This window comes from Phyllopteryx taeniolatus, chromosome 19, assembly GCF_024500385.1.
Source record: "Phyllopteryx taeniolatus isolate TA_2022b chromosome 19, UOR_Ptae_1.2, whole genome shotgun sequence".
Lineage (NCBI taxonomy): Eukaryota > Metazoa > Chordata > Actinopteri > Syngnathiformes > Syngnathidae > Phyllopteryx > Phyllopteryx taeniolatus.
This window is the reverse complement of record NC_084520.1, coordinates 3,203,935-3,224,067: the sequence shown is the minus strand read 5'-3', so window position 1 is coordinate 3,224,067 and position 20,133 is coordinate 3,203,935. Positions and strand designations below refer to the sequence as shown.

The window sequence follows — 20,133 nt, the reverse complement described above, 5'->3', positions numbered from 1 at the left end:
TTGACATGTTGGACTGTAAATAAATCAAAACTAAATAAGGATTTGTATCACTTGAGAATTGCAGCTGGCAGATCAGCCAATCAGGCCAGAGGTTATATTTGGACTGGCACAAGTTGGTTGGTTACTTATAATTTTCAGAATTCTCTAAACTATACAAGCAATTTCTGTGAATTGTTTTGAGAGGATAGGTGATTAGACCAAGGAAAGGAAGGACCTTTGCGTATGAAATGATAGACTATTTGAGTCAATATGGTATTATTACAATCCATGCCTATGAATATTCGCATTCATCCAACAGCATCAACTTAACTGTTCTGGTTGTGTTCGAAGACATTTCGCCTCTCATCTGAGCAGGCTTCATCAGTTCATGCAGCAAGGCTTAGTTATGACACACTAACCTGAGTTGGTGTTGAAAAACTAAACAATTTATGCTCTAAATCCTAATCTGGTCCACCGAACAGTTATATGTTCAAGTGTCAAATAATATCAGAATCAGAATCATCTTTATTTGCCAAGTATGTCCAAAAAACACAGAAGGAATTTGTCTCCGGTAGTTGAAGCCGCTCTAGTACGACAACAGACAGTCAATTGACAGAGAACACTTTTGAGACATAAAGACATTGAAAAAAACAGTTATTGAGCAATAAAGGGTTGCTAAAATTGGCTAATTAAAAATGTATTTATTCATTCATTCATTTGTATTCATTTATCTTGTTAAACATGTGTTGCTTGGTTGCTTGAATATTTGTAAAAATTTAAAAAACAAACAATAATTGGTGAGTGAAATATCATTTTTGTTATAAATAATAACATTTAAAAATGAGAATGAGAAACAATTTTATATGTGCTTATTTATGGTTGATGTGTTATGTTTTTTAGTTTCCATGGATTTATTGATTTCAATAATTGCTGCATCAATTTATTGTAAATAAGATAAAAATGTTTAAACATAATTTCATCCATCCATCCATTTTCTGAGTCGCTTCTCCTCTCTAGGGTCGCGGGCGTGCTGGAGCCTATCCCAGCTGTCATCGGGCAGGAGGCGGGGTACACCCTGAACTGGTTGCCAGCCAATCGCAGTAATTTAATATATACATTCAATGTTTAAAAAATATTGAAATAAATAATTGTTTTAAATTAATTAAATTAATATAATTCTAAAAGGACGATGAATTATTATTTAATGTTTAGAATAAACCATTTTTAGATACACGTTTACTTTTTTTTTTAAAAACCTGCCCTTATGGGGTCAAATGGCTCAAAATACTGGTCTGGTCAGGGAGCACAATTATTTGACTTGTCTCGGGCACTGCAACCCACGCTTACACCACTGCTTTTACTGTCATATGTAGGACAACATCAGAAGCAAAGGCTTGTTTTGATATATTACTCAAAATATTGGCGGTCACGTTCATTTACTGGTGCTTTACCACATGACCAAAAAAAAAACAATAAACATGAACAATATGTTTAAAAAAAAAAATCATTCCACTTCTCTTCTTCCTCACCTTGTCTTTAAAATAATGGTCCCCCTGACATTCGGAGTCATCCCTCCAGGGCTCTGAGGAACCTTCCTTCTTGCGCCAACTACCATTTTCCAAGCATTCTCTGTGTGCCATCCTCGAGGTGTCTGCAGCTAGTTGAAATACACATTAGTTCTGTTAATAAAATCAGTGGAGGGACCGTATAAACTATGTGAACCTGTCCTACAGTAGGCTTTTCTTCGATGTATTTCTTTACAGTAATGTTTAAAAGTTGTAATGCATCATTAGATTGGTTTTACCCACGTGATAATCACCATATATAATTATTTCTCAGGTTCTTAAAGCACAATCAGCAAACACACAAATAATAGACAATTGTTGAAGACTAAAGCTACAGTTATTAAAAGCGCACTCACACTGTGCACCTTGTACCAGGGTTGAGCTTCTTTGAAACCTCAAGTCTGGTTCATTTTACCAGTGTGAGTTCTACTGTATCTAGCACTGAGCACTAGAACAAGCTAAAAACTCCATTAGCCACACTCACACTGTGCAATTTGTGCGGCATCATTTATGATGAATGACAACTGCCACCTTACATATAAATAAACAGAGATATTCAAAATACTGTAATTTGTCGTGAATACTGCAGATTATTTCCCCCCGAAAAAATGTCAAAAGTCAATAGTGCGCATTATACATAGGTACAGGGGAAAATGGGGGCAGGGGGGGGGGGGGGGGGGGAAACTGTCACATTTTATAAATCTATGCTGCCATCTAGAGGTTATGAAAAAGCTGTACACTTTCATTCCAATGTCACCGCCACCTAGAGGTTATGAGAAAGGTGTACACTTTCATTCTAGAACCCCAATTCCAATGAAGTTGGGACATTGTGTTAAACATAAATAAAAACAGAATAAAATGATTTGCAATTATGTTCGACCTATATTTAATTGAATACACTACAAAGACAAGATATTTAATGCTCAAACTGATAAACTTTATTGTTTTTAGCAAATAATCTTTAACTGAGAATTTTATGGCTGCAACACGTTTCAAAAAAGCTGGGACAGGGTCATGTTTACCACTGTGTTACATCACCTTTTCTTTTAACAACATTCAATAAACTATTGAGAAATGAGGACACGAAGTGTTGAAGCTTTGCATAGTAGAGTTTAAAGTTGCACTTACGGCTGTAGAACCGAACTGTATTTACTGACATTGGTTTTCTGAAGTGTTCCTTAGCCCATGTGGTGATATCCTTTACACATTGATGTCGGTTTTTGATGCAGTGCAGCCTGAGGGATCGAAGGTCACGGGCTTTCAATGTTGGTCGCGGGCATTCAATGTTGGTCTTTTAACAACATGCAATAAACGTTTGGGAACTGAGGACACTAATTGTTGAAGCTTTGTAGGTGGAATTCTTTCCCATTCTTGCTTGATGTACAGCTTCAGGTGTTTAACAGTCCAGGGTCTCCGTTGTTGTATTTTACGCTTCATAATGCTCCACATATTTTCAATGGGAGACAGGTCTGGACTGCAGGCAGGCCAGTCTATACCCGCACTCTTTTACTACAAAGCCACGCTGTTGTAACACGTGCAGAATGTGCTTTGGCATTGTCTTGCGGAAATAAGCAGGGGTGTCCATGAAAAATACGTCGCTTGGATGGCAGCATATGTTTCTCCAAAACATGTATGTACCTTTCAGCATTAATGGTGCCTTCACAGATGTGTAAGTTACCCATGCCATTAGCACTAACACAGCCCCATACCATCACAGATGCGAACTTTGCTTCCATAACAGTCCGGATGGTTCTTTTCCTCTTTGGTCTGGAAGACATGATGTCCACAATTTCCAAAAACAATTTGAAATGTGGACTCGTCGGACCACAGAACACTTTTCCACTTTGCATCAGTCCATCTTAGATGAGCTCGGGCCCAGAGCAGCCGGCGGCGTTTCTGGGTGTTGTTGATAAATGGCGTTGGCTTTGCATAGTAGAGTTTCAAGTTGCACTTACGGATGTAGCGCCAAACTGTATTTACTGACATTGGTTTTCTGAAGTGTTCCTGAGCCCATGTGGTGATATCCTTTACACATTGATGTCGGTTTTTGATCCAGTGCCGCCTGAGGGATCAAAGGTCACGGGCATTCAATGTTGGTTTTCGGCCTTGCCGCTTACATGCAGTGATTTCTCCAGATTCTCTGAACCTTTTGATGATATTATGGACCGTAGATGATGAAAACCCTAAATTCCTTGCAATTTTACGTTGAGGAACATTGTCCTTAAACTGTTCGACTATTTTGTCACGCACTTATTCACAAAGAAGTGAACCTTACCCCATCTTTGCTTGTGAATGACTGAGCAATTCAGCGAAGCTCCTTTTATACCCAATCATGACACCCACCTGTTCCCAATGAGCCTGTTCACCTGTGAGATGTTCCAAACAGGTGTTTGATGAGCATTCCTCAACTTTCTCAGTCTTTTTTGCCACCTGTCCCAGCTTTTTTGGAACGTGTTGCAGCCCTAAAATTCTAAGTAAATGATTATTTGCTAAAAACAATCAAGTTTATCAGTTTGAACATTAAATATCTTGTCTTTGTAGTGTATTCAATTAAATATAGTTTGAACATGATTTGCAAATCATTGTATTCTGTTTTTATTTATGTTTAACACAACGTCCCAACTGCATTGGAATTGGGGTTGTAATATGCTGCCACCTCGAGATCATGAAAAAGGTGTAGCCTACACTTTCATTCCAATATGACAGGGGTACATATGATTGCATATACTGTATGTACAGTTGTACTCATAAGTTTACATACCCTGGCAGAATTTGTGAAATTTTATTTTTTTTTTAAATATGACTGAACAACAACCATCAACAATCATTCAACTATTTATGGTTATGTTTTGTTTAATGATTATGCTTTTGTGAAATGCTTGACAGTTTAATTTGAATCCCATTTTAAAAAAAGTAAGGGTGTACCCCGCCTTTCACCTGGGATAAGCTCCAGCACGCAAGTGAGAATAAGCGGAACGGAAGATGAATGAATGAATAAAGTAAAATTAAATGTGTTTCGACTAGCCCTTCATGTTTTCTTTCAAGAATTGTACCCATCTTACAAATTCTGCCTGGGTAATCAAACATATTAGCCCAACTGTGTGTTTTCGCATTTACTAAATAAAAGTAAGGCTTCAAAATAAGAGCAAGTAAATAAAAAAGTATTACATGTTCAAATAAAGTGCTTAACTTCAGAATAATTCTTTAAAAAAAATACCTGTTTTGATCATATGGGTAGAAGCCAAACCATGCATTGTAAAAATGCATTATAGATAGGTAGAAGGGTTTTCCAGAATTTTGAGGTCAACTTTGGGAGTGCGCATTATACATGGGTGCGTATTATACATCCATCCATTTTCTGAGCCGCTTCTCCTCACTAGGGTCGCGGGCGTACTGGAGCCTATCCCAGCTGTCATTGGGCAGAAGGCGGGGTACACCCTGAACTGGTTGCCAGCCAATCGCAGGGCACATACAAACAAACAACCATTCGCACTCACATTCACACCTACGGGCAATTTAGAGTCCCCAATTAATGCATGTTTTTGGGATGTGGGAGGAAACCGGAGTGCCCGGAGAAAACCCACGCAGGCACAGGGAGAACATGCAAACTCCACACAGGCGGGACCGGGGATTGAACCCGGGTCCTCAGAACTGTGAGGCTGACACTCTAACCAGTCGTCCACCGTGCCGCCTGGGTGCGTATTTTCCACGAGAAATTACGGTAATGCCCATTCGGAAAGTTGCAATACAGTGAACACTCATTTATCACAGGGTAGATTTTTCAGACCTACCTGCGATAAGTAAAACAGCAATATAATTTTACCACGTGGGTTGCCCGTGAACGTGTGGGTCTGGCGACGGAAGCTTCTACGTGATGCTCACTGTATTAGTTTTTTAGTGTTCTCCCAGCATTCAATAAACAGCTGAAGTGAATCAGCTACTGTGGCTTTCCTTTACACGTCTTGTCAAAAACACACTTTTTATTGTATTCAGAAACAGAATCATCTTTATTTTGCCAAGTACCGTATTTTCACGACAATAAGGCGCACCGCGTTAAAAGGTGCAGTCTCAGTTGCGGGGTCTCTTTCTGTATTTAACACATACATAAGGCGCACCATATTATTGGGCGCAGGTATGGTAAAACATACGCTAGCTTAAAACATACGGTAGCATGCATGCACGCTAAAACAATGTTTTTAAAAAGGCAGCAGGAGCAAAACTGAGTTCGGTTGTACTTTATTGAAGTATTTAACAATGTACTCACGTTATTTTTTGATCAATCCTCATCCACAAATCCATCAAAGTGCTCATGTTCTATATCCGAAATGAACAGCTGGGCACGTTCTCCATCGAACACGCCAGGTTCCCTCTCGTCATTGTCACAGTCAGTCTCGTTGCCGTGCGGCTCCTCAGAAATGATGCCGGCTTTTACAAAAGCACATTAGCCCAAGCATCCACAATCCATTCACAAATTGTGGCGTAACTCTTAGTAAAGCTGTGTTCGCCATCTGTCATCCATGGCTCCCACCCCGCTCACAACTTCACTTTGAACACCCTGTTTACACGGATGTCCAGTGGTTCGTCAAGCCTCCCGCAATGATGGCAAGCTCCGAGTTATTGCACTCAGTCGAATGGTGACTGTAGAGACGCTTCTCCCGGCCGTTCTTTGCTCAAGAATCCATTGCTCGAGTTGGTCTTCCAACTCGGGCCACATCGCCTTGTTTCTGCAGAAACTTAGCTTCGTCTTCTTGACTTGGCGAAGCTCGTTTTCCTGCTTCCTCCACTTGCGGACCATGGATTTGTGAAACTTGAATTATTTCGCGGCTGCTCGATTCCCATGTTCCTCCGCGTAACTAATAGCCTGTAGTTTAAACTGTGCTTCGTAAGCATGTCTCTTCGTAGGTTCCATTTGCGGGGGTCCTTAGCCAAACCGATGCACATACCGGAACTATATACCTACTGGGGGCGTGTCTTTAGGGTCCTCTGTCACACGCACCATTCCCCCTTTACGTCCGCATGCTGTCCTCAGTCACGTCCGCCTTCCTCTATATAAGCAGCGTGTCGGCAGGAAATGCTCCCAGTCAGTCAAGTGGAGCGCTCATTAAAGTCACACAACAACATTTACAGATTTTGGAACTCGGTGCACACATAAGGCGCGCCACATTATAAGGCGCCCCGTCCATTTTGGAGAAAATGTAAGACTTTGAAGTGCGCCTTATGGTCGTGAAAATACGGTATGTAAAAAATAAGTCTAGTACTCTAGTACGACAACAGTCAATTGACAGAGAATAGTTTTGAGACATAAAGACATTGAGAAAAACAGTCACTGAGCAATAAAAGGATGCTAGTAATCTGGTAATGCTGGTACAATTTAAAAAAAAATAATTGACAAATGTGCAAAAAGATGCAGAGTCCTCTAGCAATTAGAGCAATTTGAATGACTAATATAGCAATAGTCTGTTGCAACGACCATTGTGCAAAGGGCGCCGAGACTTAAAAAAATGTATGCAGTTTAAAGTGACAAGTAGTGCGATAATCTGGGATCGTAAATCGCAAATCGTAAATCCACTGGCAGAAAAAATCCCCGCGCTGTCGAGGTGTTCTAGGATGAAATACAGTCCCATTTTGACTGCATCATCCGCAGACCTGTTTGCTCGGTAGGCAAACTGCAGTGGGTCCAGCAGGCGACCTGTGACGCTCTTGAGGTGGTCCAGCACGAGGCATTCAAAGGACTTCATGACCACAAATGTCAAGGTGACAGGCCTGTCGGCATTCAGACCCGAGATTTCAGGTTTCTTGGGGACTGGGATGATGGTTGAGCGTTTGAAAAAGGATGGTACTTCGCAAAATTCCAGAGATCTATTGAAGATCTGTGTGAAGACTGGAGCGAGCTGGTCCGTGCAGACTTTGAGGCAGGATGGGGACACAAGGTCTGGGCCTGAAGATGCATCTCACATCCTGTTCGTGGATGGTCAACAAAGAAGTCAGAGGTGTGATTTTTGGTCGGTGGTGCGGCTGTGTGGGTTTGGGGTGTGAAAGTGTCCTTTTTAAAATCTGCAGTACAAGGTGTTCGTCAGCTAGTCTACTATTGTTCTCAACTTGGGGGGATCGTCGCTTGTAATTGGTTAGCGATTGTAATGCATGCCAGACTGATTTAGAGTCATTAGCGCTAAATCTTTTTTCAACTTTGCTGCATAGTTTCTCTTTGCAATGTTAATTTCTTTAGTCAGCTGGTTTCTAGTGCGATTATACAGGGCCCTGTCCCCGCTTCGAAATGCTTATTCTTTAGCCGGGCGAAGTTGCTTAAGTTTGGCAGTGAACCACAGCTTGTTGTTATTGAATGTGCGAAAGGACTTTGTTGGTAGACACACCTGTTCACAGAAACTGATATAGGATGTTACAGTGTCCGTATATTCATCCAGGCTGCGAGCTGAATTTTCAAAGACACTCCAGTCTGTGCAGTCTAAACAACTTTGAAGTTCTATCTTTGCTTCATCGGTCCACTTTTTCACTGTTTTCACTGTAGGCTTCGCACATTTAACTTCTTGCCTCTATGTTGGTATTAAGTGAATTAAGCAGTGCTCAGACAAGCCCAGGGCTGCACGAGTTATAATGAAGGGTGAATCTGGGTGCTTTTTTTTCAACTTCGTTTACGGTGCTCGTGTTAGCTTGAGGCGGAATGTAGACACCGGCGAGAATGAAAGCTGCAAACTCATACGGCGAGTAGAATGGCTTACAGTTCAAAAACAGCAACTCTAAATGCGGGCTGCAGTGTGTGCTGAGCTCCGTGACGTCCGTACACAATTTTCCGTTGCTATAGAAGCATATCCCGCCACCTTATGTTTTCCCCGATAACTCCATGACGCGGTCTGCCTACTGAAGATGGAAGCCGGGAAGCATGATGGCGCAATCGGCGACAGCCCCATAAAGCCAGGTTTCCGTAAAGCACAGGGCTGGTCTTTATCAGAAGATGAATCTCGTCCATTTTGTTGGGTAGGGAGCGTAGAGTCGCGAGGTGGATCGACGGAAACGCCAATCTGTATCCTCCCTTGCGGAGCTTCACTTGGATGCCGGCTCGCTTCCCTCTGTGGCGTCGTCATCGCCTCCATGCCCCAAAGACCACAGTCGCTGCTCCGGTGAGTAACTCTGGGAAAAAACTGTGCAGATTTGTGAAATTTGTTGAAAGAAAGTCCGGGTAGACTCCTTGATGAAGTCTCCCCTTGTGTAAGTGAGTCGCGTAATGTCTCCAAAGTCGAACGAATAACACAAAAACAAAAACAATACTAGAGAGCGCGTAACCGAGGCGTCCACACGGGTAGGCCATCTTTGTATTAAGTATTCCTTAGTTCTCAACTTCCTGCTCGCACATTTCTTCAAATAAGAGGCAACGTGTTCTAGCTTCAAGCTGTTTATTTACCACTCCAAGTTGACTGGCAAGCAGAACTGTTGGCTCGCCACCAAACATGGTGATGTTTATTATTTCAGTTACCAACACCATAGATGCACAGTATGTAATAAAAGGTACAAACATTACCCATGCTGATCCATGGTAAGTAAGGAGGACAGGGGACGGACACGTTCCCGGGAGGTGAATGGGGCCAACACACAAATGTGTCAAAAGTTCCCTTACAGTGGACTCCTGCAAGGTATTAATAGTATCTCAGTTTTCTCACAGGTCACAGTAAAGATAATATAGATATAGAAAGATAGATAAACAGATATATTATACATATGGTTAATTTGTCATACAGTGGAACCAATACAATTTAATTGTACAATCCAGAATTAATCAATTATGACACTTGTGACAAGAAAGATTTAAAAAAACAATGGTTTCATAATGTTGACATGTTGACTTTTGTAACAGAATTTCAGTTATTTCAAATAGGATTTAAAAAACAGCAACAACAAGAAACAAATCTGAGGTTGCTCAGCATTCTGGAAATGATTATATTCAATGTTAGTGACTGTTTGACTTTGACTTTCAAGCTTACCAGTTTTTGGCCGTTCGCTTGATGTTAGTGTTCTATTGCAGCCCTCCCAGTAGTCTGTGCGCTTTGCTATCAAACTTTCAAGCATTGAGCATGTTATCTTCCATGAAGAGTCAGAAAAAGAGAAAAACAAGTAAAATTCAGACTTAAGTTCATTACATTAAAGCAATGTGTGGAAACATTTATTGTTAACATCCATCTATTTTCCATACCGTTTATTCTCACTATGAGGTGCTAACTATTATTCCACCATGCTGCATAAAATACAGTAGTACAAAAATAATTTTGAATTATTAATATCTTTGTTGACCATTAATATAACCTACAACCATGGAGCGAAGTAAAAGTTTTGTTTCAAGTGTTCGTCTTTAAATACTGTGCTGTATTCCTGCCCCTACAAGGAGAAACTATCCATGGGAAAAAGCAATTTTGTCTATTGGAGTTTGTTTTTAGGAAGTTACTATAAGTCAAGTGTATCTTGAACACACAATAGTTTTCTAGTTGGCAGCTGCTGACTTTTAAAGCAGATTGGACATGGACATAAAATACATTGTATTTATGGGAATGTGAAATTGATAATTTTACACCTGACTTTGTGCCCAGTCTCTCACAGTGAGGAATTGAAATACTCACACATGCTTAAAGACCATGCCATGGCTACCATTGTGTTGAATGTGTTTGCAAAGACACAAAGCAAATTTATCCATCGTCATAATATTTGCCTTGGAGTCTTCTTACTCACATTGAGTTTACAAAGTCTGAAAAAAACTGCATGCCAAAAAAACCCAGCATTCTGCTAATAGTCTAAACTGAAATTAATTTAAAGTCAACTAACTATAAATGGTTGTTATAATTTAAAACGTAGAATGCATTGGTGTTATAGATGTTCTCATGATCAACGTATACTGTATATTCCTTGATATTTGGCATCATCTAGTATTTTGAGTTATCACACCAAGGTTGTGATTAAACAGGGTATCACCATGCATAAATAAAAATTGCCAGGGACACCATCCATTCATCCATTTTCTGTACCGCTTATCCTCACTAGGGTTGCGGGCATGCTGGAGCCTATCATAGCTATCTTTGGGCTAGCGGCGGGTTACACCCTGGACTGGTCAACAGCCAATCGCAGGGCACATACAAGTAGAAACAAACAACCATTTGCACCTACGGGCAATTTAGAGTCTTCAATCAACCTACCACGCAAGTTTTTGGGATGTGGGAGGAAACCGGAGAAAACGCACACAGGCACGGGGAGAATATGGTGCCCAGTTTATATATCCATCCATCCATCCCTCCATTTTCTGAGCCGCTTCTCTTCACTAGGGTCGCGGGCGTGCTGGAGCCTATCCCAGCTATCATCGGGCAGGAGGCAGGGTACACCCTGAACTGGTTGCCAGCCAATAGCAGGGCACATACAAACAAACAACCATTCACACTCACATTCACACCTACGGGCAATTTAGCGTCTCCAATTAATGCATGTTTTTTTTGGGATGTGGGAGGAAACCGGAGTGCCCGGAGAAAACCCACGCAGGCTCGGGGAGAACATGCAAACTCCACACAGGCGGGGCCGGGGATTGAACCCAGGTCCTCAGAACTGTGAGGCTGACGCTCTAACCAGTTGCCTACCGTGCCGCCCAGTTTATGTATTATATCTTGAAATTAAATTTATTAAACACTAAAATCAATCGAGCAATGATATATAGTTCATATATTAAATCTACAGTATGTTGGGGGAAAAAACCCTACTAAATCATACCTCTCCTCTCGATTTTTCAAGAATGTGGGGTGCTGTATCTCATGTGATTAATTAGCCCCCGCACTGAACAGCAGCTGAATCCCATCTCCACGTTCAGAACTAAAACAATTTGTAAGATGACCAGTTAAGTGATATGTTCACAAATGTGACCTTAACGCAGCGCCTTCTGAGGGGACAGCAGGCCCAATCTCCACATGCTGCCAGATCTCATCTGACCTTGGAAGATAAGCAGTATTGGTCCTGGTTAGTACTTGGATGGGAGATAGGATAGGAATACCAGGTGTTGTGGTTGGGCAGTAGGCAGAAACCGCAATTGCAGCCTAATGTGCCTCATGGCTTTGAGGGACAGTGACATTTCCTTTGCCAGTCAGAACCAGGGCAAAACATGAGCTTGTCCTCTCTGAACCTCAACCAGTTTGTTTGTCCAGGCATTAGATCACAGGACATATTTTTATTCCAGTGGGGATAAAGCACAGTATGGCATTGACGACCACCATTTTGGGCTCATGTCAATGGACATTTTTCCATAAACTGTGATTCCATCACATGGCTAAAATAGATTTCTATGGCTGTGGCTTCGAAGGATCCATGACTGACAGCTGCCCTAAAAAAATATTTTTTCAATGCATTGATGTGAAGGGCAAAAGTGACATTTTTCTTTTTTTTTTACATTTGCATATAAGGTTCTACAAGGGAACCCGATAAAGCATTGAGTTTAGTGTACATTATATTTCATGGACAAATGGTAAATGCAAAATTGAAAATGCTTTCTCGATACTGCATTTAATTATAGTTCACTGAAATAAATGTATATGTACTATACATTTAATATTATGTTTTCCATTCTACTTTTACACTATACAGTAGTTCACTTGCAGAGTCTGTCAGGGTCAGGATAAAATTGGTCCCCTCTAGGAAATTTGTCATAGAAATCCATGATGCAGCTGCAACCGCTATGCATATAATCTTCCACACACAATCATTATATTGGTCATAAAAATTAGCACATACATCCATAAACATACAGCTATTCTACATACTGTATTCTCAATCATCTTCATAATGTCTAAAAGGGGATTACCAGTTAAATAAACCACATAACTACAACCCCAATTCCAATGAAATTGGGACGTTGTGTTAAACATAAATAAAAACAGAATACACTGATTTGCAAATCATGTTCGACCTATATTTAATTGAATACACGACAAAGACAAGATATTTAATGTTCAAATTGATAAACTTTATTGTTTTTAACAAATAATCATTAGCTTAGAATTTTATGGCTGCAAGGCGTTCCAAAAAAGTTGGGACAGGGTCATGTTTACCACTGTTTTACATCACCTTTTCTTTTAACAACATTCAATAAACGTTTGGGAATTGAGGACACTAATTGTTGAAGCTTTAAAGGTGGAATTCTTTGCCATTCATGCTTGATGTACAGCTTCAGCTGTTCAACAGTCCGGGGTCTCCGTTGTCGTATTCATAATGCGCTACACATTGTCAATGGGAGACAGTTCTGGACTGCAGTCCGGCCAGTCTAGTACCCACACTCGAAGCCACGCTGTTGTAACACATGCAGAATGTGGTTTGGCATTGTCTTGCTGAAATAAGCAGGGGTGTCCATGAAAAAGACTTGGATGGCAGCATATGTTTCTCCAAAACCTGTATATACCTTTCACCGTTAAGGGTGCCTTCACAGATGTGTAAGTTACCCATGCCATTGGCAATGACACAGCCCCATACCATCACAGATGCTGGCTTTTGAACTTTGCGTCCATAACAGTCCGGATGGTTCTTTTCCTCTTTGGCCCGGAGGACAAGACGGCCACAATTTCGAAAAACAATTTGAAATGTGGACTTGTCGGACCACAGAAAACTTTCCCACTTTGCATCAGTCCATCTTAGATGAGCTCGGGCCCAGAGAAGCCGGCGGCGTTTCTGGGTGTTGTTGATAAATGGCTTTTGCTTTGCATAGTAGAGTTTCAAGTTGCACTTACTGATGTATCGGCGAACTGTATTTACTGACATTGTTTTTCGGAAGTGTTCCTGAGCCCATGTGGAGATATCCTTTACACATTGATGCCGGTTTTTAATGCAGTGCCGCCTGAGGGATCGATTGGTTTTTGGCCTTGCCGCTTACATGCAGTGATTTCTCCAGATTCTCTGAACCTTTTGATGATTTTATGGACCGTAGATGATGAAATCCCTAAATTCCTTCCAATTGTACATTGAGGAACATTGTCCTTAAACTGTTCGACTATTTTCTCACGCACTTGTTCACAAAGAGTGTGAATGACTGAGCATTTCAGGGAAGCTCCTTTTATACCCAATCATGGCACCCACCTGTTCCCAATTAGCCTGTTCACCTGTGGTATGTTCCAAACAGGTGTTTGATGAGCATTCCTCAACTTTCTCAGTCTTTTTTGCCACCTGTCCCAGCTTTTTTGGAACGTGTTGCAGCCATAACATCCTACCATCCATCCATTTTCTGAGCCGCTTCTCCTCACTAGGGTCGCGGGCGTGCTGGAGCCTATCCCAGCTGTCATCGGGCAGGAGGCGGGGTACACCCTGAACTGGTTGCCAGCCAATCGCAGGGCACATAGAAACAAACAACCATTTGCACTCACAGTCACACCTACGGGGAATTTAGAGTCTCCAATTTATGCATGTTTTTGGGATGTGGGAGGAAACCGGAGTGCCCAGAGAAAACCCACGCAGGCACGGGGAGAACATGCAAACTCCACACAGGCTGGGCCGGGGATTGAACCCGGGTCCTCACAACGCTGACGCTCTAACCAGTCGGCCACCGTGCCGCCGCAGCCATAACATTCTAAGTTAATTATTATTTCCTCAAAACAATAAAGTTTATCAGTTTGAATATTACATATCTTGTCTTTGTAGTGTATTTGATTAAATATAGGTTGAACATGATTTGCAAATCATTGTATTCAGTTTTTATTTATGTTTAACACAATGTCCCAAATTCATTGCAATTGGGGTTGTACATGGGGTATATACATTATTCTAACCGATAAGTTACAAACCTTTTTTTAAATCAATATTTATGCCAACACTAAAACTATAAACATTAATAAATACAGTGGAATTGAGCAAGTCGCTTGTTCAAAATACAGATTGATGTCGGGAGGAACAATAGACTGTAACAAATCGCCTACTGGAGGGCAAACGTTTATCGGCCTATTCGAGAAAAAGAATGTGAGGAATCTTCTGTGAAGAAGATTTTGTTTCCCTGCTTTGCCACCAGTGCAAATCTAGAGGGTGGCCTGGGGTGATTTTGTTATACTGAGAGGTGGAACGTTTTCCAAGAGCCTCAAGACATCAAGGAAGCATTTCACCTCCACCCACACGCATGGAGCAAGTTTTGGTTTCGACGTTTGCGGCGGCCAATACAACTACAGAATGGATCAACTGGTGACAACTTGACAAGAAGGACTTTGTGGAAATCAAATCAGCCAGCACCAGATGAGCGGATTATGACGAGTAAATCACCTAGTAAAGTGTGAAGGTTGATTATCAGCATGTTTAACAGTATCATGTGGGAATCTAAGAATCTTACTTTAGAGTACAGAGCATGTGTAGAGGAAATACTAGCAAACATGTTAGCCAGAGGTGGGTAGTAACGCGATACATTTACTCCATTACATTTACTCAGGTAACATTTTCGATAAACCACTTGTCAGAGTACTTTAAATTCACCGTACTTTTGACTTTTACTTCAGTGTTTATGTGAAGAAGGGTCGATACTTTTACTCCGTTACAATGATCGATATGCCGTTTGCTACTTTTCTTTATCCATTCTTGCGTGTGCACATCTATTTTTCGACTCCATCTTAGACTTTCGCTTGGGGTGCCCGTTGCACCAATCAAATGTGGTCACTAATGTCATTTGACTCCAATTCACCAATCAGACAACACAAGGCAGTCACATGACAGCCGCGCGAGTATATTTTACTTTACAGACTCCCAAAAACAAAACACAGCTTTAACATGCAACGTAGTTTTGTCACTGGCCAAACTTGAATATTTCAGCCTACTTCTAACTTGAGAACACCTTGCGGTAAGTTGCAGATGTTTCTATTGTTGTTTTGGCAGTGGATATGGCAACATTAGCCCTGTCTTATGGTGTCGCACGCGCACAGACAATCACTAAGTTTGGTCAGCAAACACGCCTGTCTATACTCATCACAATGGTGGGGTATTTTGCTGTCACTCATCCATTTTTCTACTTGACACATCTTTTCAATGACCAGTTGATGGGAGTATTTTAATGCATCCGCACTTAAAGTGTATGTTTACACCTGTATGATCAATTCACTATGTAGCACAACTTTTAGTTTTTTAAATTAATTAATGGACAGCAAAAAAATATACAGTTGAATATATTACATATCAAATATGTATATTAAATATGATTAAATGTTCCTATCTTTATGTTTTACACCAAAATGAGCGAGTAGCAGAACCCTGCAAACTCTTGGCGACTTTTTGCCCCCTCGCTGGCACATCCACCACCACGTGCCATGAAGATTTCCCGTGTGACTCAACAAACAGGAGACTCGGGTTCTTCCAGTACTGCACACGCAGTTATGCAAGGACAAGCCTTGCCTGCTTCTATACAGTGCCGTTGTTTCCCACAGGTCTGAACATTCATCAAAATCTGGACGCACATTTTCCTTACTTTGTAAAATCTGAGAGTAAATTCATCCCCACAAAAGGTTATTTTCCTCTTTTAGGCTCATTTACAATTTCAAGGACATAGAACAATATATATATATATTTTTTCTGAGCCTGTCACTATAGTAATCAGGAGACAATGGTGGAAGCAGATGCAGACCCATTTGTTTTTTTTAAATAAGACACTGGTTTAAGTTTAACATTGCATTTTAGAGAGAAGTACAGCATATTTGACTGTCTTGTGCAGACAGTTTTTTCCCTTTGTGTTTGCGCATGCATGTTAGAGTTCCACTTACCTCATGGTTGGAGATTATTAAAAAGAGGAAAAGCAGCCTCCCTAAAGTTGTCCAGGTCTTCCTGTTCAGGATCAACAGCAGGGATGACATAGCTTAGATTGAGCGTTATTTCATTACTCGGATAGTATTTAGGTCTGTCCGTCACTCATCTCCTTGAAACTTCAGCATGGCTCTCTTTGCCACACAGGTGCACTTACAGAGTTGCATCACTTGCATGTTGTTGAATCAGGATTCATTGTATGCATTTAAATGTTTGTAAAACAGGATTCTTGTGATGTCAAAATTAATCGTCCACACTTCCTTAATATTTCACTAAGGATTCCAATGATCTTGTGGGTCTCAAAGTTGACTTGTCTGAACTGGAAAAAGTAACATCCCATGTCCGTAATCTATTCTTACTGTGCATGAACTCTTCTCCTGTCTCACGTCCTGTCTATACTTTGGGTTCAGCAGAGAAAGTGATGTAGGACCCAGCCAACAGATGGCCTCTCCCACCCCATCCTCTTCAACTAACCAATCAAGAAAAGGCCCAGGGACTAACATTGTTGTCCTGGAAAGATGAGCTGGAAAGGGCTAATACGCTTGGCGGCATTCACTTTAATATGCTGGTTTACAGTTGTAAGCCTATATAGATATACAGTATTTTTACGTATTACATATATAAAGGCGCAAATCTCAAAAACCACCTAGAACTGAAGAGAAAAGATGGATGGCTCTAACCCCTCCCTTTTCACACAGTAATGCACATCACTAAGGATATTTGACACTAATGGGGAGCCAATGTAAACGAACACAACTAAAGCCAAACACAAGGCAGGTCACAGATCCACAGTTTCCCCTGCAAACTATGTGCACTACATAAAGCTGTTAAAAAAAAGTTTGTAATGTAGGAACAGTGTTGACTCTGCATTAGGGGCAAGGGAGTTCCCACAAGATCTAGCATTCGGAGTTGTCTTTCTTTTTAATATATAGTTTACATTTAATGCAGATTACAATGATTAAATTGGAAACAAAATAATATAACTGTGAATTTATTGGTGCCTAACTCAAACTGTCCCATTACAAAGGTTTTGTAAAGGCAATGTTTAAATTAACATTTTTACATTCCTAGCTGCTGTACAGTAGAGAATTTAACCATCAGTGTAAAATAAAACAAAAAGAGGAGGGGCCGTCCATTAAATCAGATTGTCCGTTAAATTGTAGCATTGTTTTGGTGGCTTAAAAACACCAGTACAGTACAGAATTATTGTTTTGTACTTTTTTCGTAGGCTGAAAAAACCCAGTACAACATTTTTGTAATTAAATAAAAAAGCTGTAAAATGTTTTAAAAGTTTGAAAGTTTGTCCAAGTTTACCTCACTGGTGCATACAAGGGGGGATTTTGAGTTCCAACTGGATATTATTTTCTGTTGGTTAAATCTGAAGTCTGTTAAATCTAGGTTCCACTGTATTGCTATTGTGTTGTGTGTAATATGTATATTTACTTTATAAAGCAACTAAAGCTGCTTGATAAAATAATTTTTAAACAACATTGCTAGTTGATTAATTGCATTACATTACTTATATTAGCCAGATCCTTACACTTTTCTATGTTACTGTATGTTCTATTTATTTATCAGGTTATCATTTCACTTTGCTGTTTGCCATCAATGGTATCCTTTTGGGGTCTCATTACAAAAGAACACATAAAAGCCAAAGAAAAAGTTTCATACTGCCACATAGAGTTGCATGATATATTGTTTGAGAACCGTCGTCGTAATGTACGTGTGAGCAATAGTCACATCGCAGGGTCCGATGCAATGTTGGTGTACTGATATCCAGTCAATCAATTGTAAAATTAATAAGTGACTCGCAGAGGGACCTGGCTGAAGATGTTAATAAGATTAGCACCGATGTTACAGTAAATTATTTGTAACAAATCCAACAACGCACACAGAGCAGCCCCAGGGTGTGTGTGTGTGTGTGTGTGTGTGTGTATACCGTAATTTCTCATGTATAATGCGAATTTTTTCCCCAAAGAAATTGTCAAAAGTCAATAGTGTGCATTATACATAGGTATAGGGGCAAATGGAAAAAAACCTTCACATTTTATAAATCTATGTCGCCATCTAGTGGTTATGAAAAAGCTGTACACTTACATTCCAAAGTGCCAACGCCACCGAGTGGTTATAAAAAAGGTGTAGCCTACACTTTCATTACAATATGACAGGGAGTACGTATGACTGCATATATGTACAGTTATGCTCATAGGTTTACATACCCTGGCAGAATTTGTAAAATATAGTTGTTTTTTAAATATGACTGATGAATGAACAACAACCATCATTCATTTCTTTATGATTATGTTTTGTTTAATGATAATGCTTTTCTGAAATGCTTGACCATTTAATTTGAGTCCCATTAAAATAAAATTAAATGTGTTTCGCTGGTCCATCTTTTCTTAAAAGAATTGTACCCATCTTTTTCTGCCTGGGTAATCAAACATATGAGCACAACTGTGTGTTTTCTCATTTACTAAATAAAAGTAGGCATGTGAATTTCAAAATAAGAGCAAGTAAATTGGATTACGTGTTCAAATAAAGTGCTTATTTTAAAAAGTTCTGAGGACCCGGGTTCAATCCCCGGCCCTGCCTGTGTGGAGTTTGCATGTTCTCCCCGTGCTTGCGTGGGTTTTCTCCGGGCACTCCAGTTTCCTCCCACATCCCAAAAACATGCATTAATTGGAGACTCTAAATTGACCGTAGGTGTGCATGTGAGTGCGAATGGTTGTTTGTTTGTATGTGCCCTGCGATTGGCTGGCAACCAGTTCAGGGTGTACCCCGCCTCCTGCCCGATGACAGCTGGGATAGGCTCCAGCACTCCCGCGACCCAGGGCCACGATTTGAACCCCGTTCGTCAGATGTCCTAACCTTGGACATCGTGCCGCCTCATATACATGGCCACAGATTACAGTGAGGGGGGAGAGCCACGGCATTATTGAAAGGACAAACTTCAGGTGTACACAACAACATTTTTGTTGTTTTGCTTAAACTAATGCACTCAAATACAGAAAATACAAACGCATTTGTTAAAACAGGTGTATAAAAACAGATTGATTAAAAGCAAATGCAAATTACCAAAGCAAAGCAAATTTATTTATATAGCACATTTCATACACAAGGTAAGTCAATGTGCTTCACATGATCAAAAGCATTTTAAAAATAAAAAGCATTAAAAACATTTAAAAACAGAAAAAAATAAAATAAAAACAACGTAGAGTGCTGGAAAGATAATTTAAAAGTGGAAATAGTTTAAAAAGCATGAGATAAAAAAAGAAGCAAAAAATAAGTAGTGTTAGGAATGTGCTACAGTATAACTGGACATGAAAAAAATTATTTTAACTTCCTGCCTGGCTGGACTATTGCTCAACTCTACAGGGCATTTAAATACAGGTAGACTTCATACAAATAACTCTGTCTATGTTTATGCTCGAATTAGCATAGTTTTTTAGAGGTAAAAAGAGCAATGTGTGCTGGTATTCACGTTATGTGTATGATATCGTGTATTTTTTAACATTGCAAAATATATTGCAGGGTTAAACAAAATCGCAATGTCATGCAACCCGACCCCCACACCTTAGCTTGACATTCAAACAGCTTTGTGGGAAGGGGTGGCAATAACAATTTACATGATTATAATGTAATTTTACCAGTGATACTAATAATATCAAAATACTGTACATGTAATATACAGTAATATAAAACAAAATCACACTGTATTTTGTTCCAATGTGAATTGTTGTCATGTTATTCATTGGCCTATGGGTCAGTTATGATTAGGCTCTATGAACTCAGCCGAGCA

General features: G+C 40.2%; 1 protein-coding gene across 3 annotated transcripts in view; it reads right to left on the bottom strand.

The window, feature by feature from the left end:
- LOC133469180 (glucagon-like peptide 2 receptor) overlaps positions 1-17,135 on the bottom strand; it is a 32,897-nt gene extending 15,762 nt beyond the window's left edge. Inside the window, exons 1-4 of one of the 3 annotated variants that reach the window (XM_061755928.1) lie at positions 16,295-17,134; positions 9,539-9,635; positions 9,079-9,183; positions 1,509-1,636 (exon numbers count right to left, since the gene is read on the bottom strand). In XM_061755928.1, coding sequence (XP_061611912.1) covers positions 1,509-1,636; positions 9,079-9,183; positions 9,539-9,635; positions 16,295-16,384 — 420 coding nt within the window. In that variant the 5' untranslated portion in view covers positions 16,385-17,134. Of the gene's footprint in view, positions 1-1,508; positions 1,637-9,078; positions 9,184-9,538; positions 9,636-16,294 lie in introns of all 3 variants that reach the window. The other 2 variants (XM_061755929.1, XM_061755930.1) reach the window with 2 other exon arrangements.
- Positions 17,136-20,133: the final 2,998 nt, after the last annotated feature.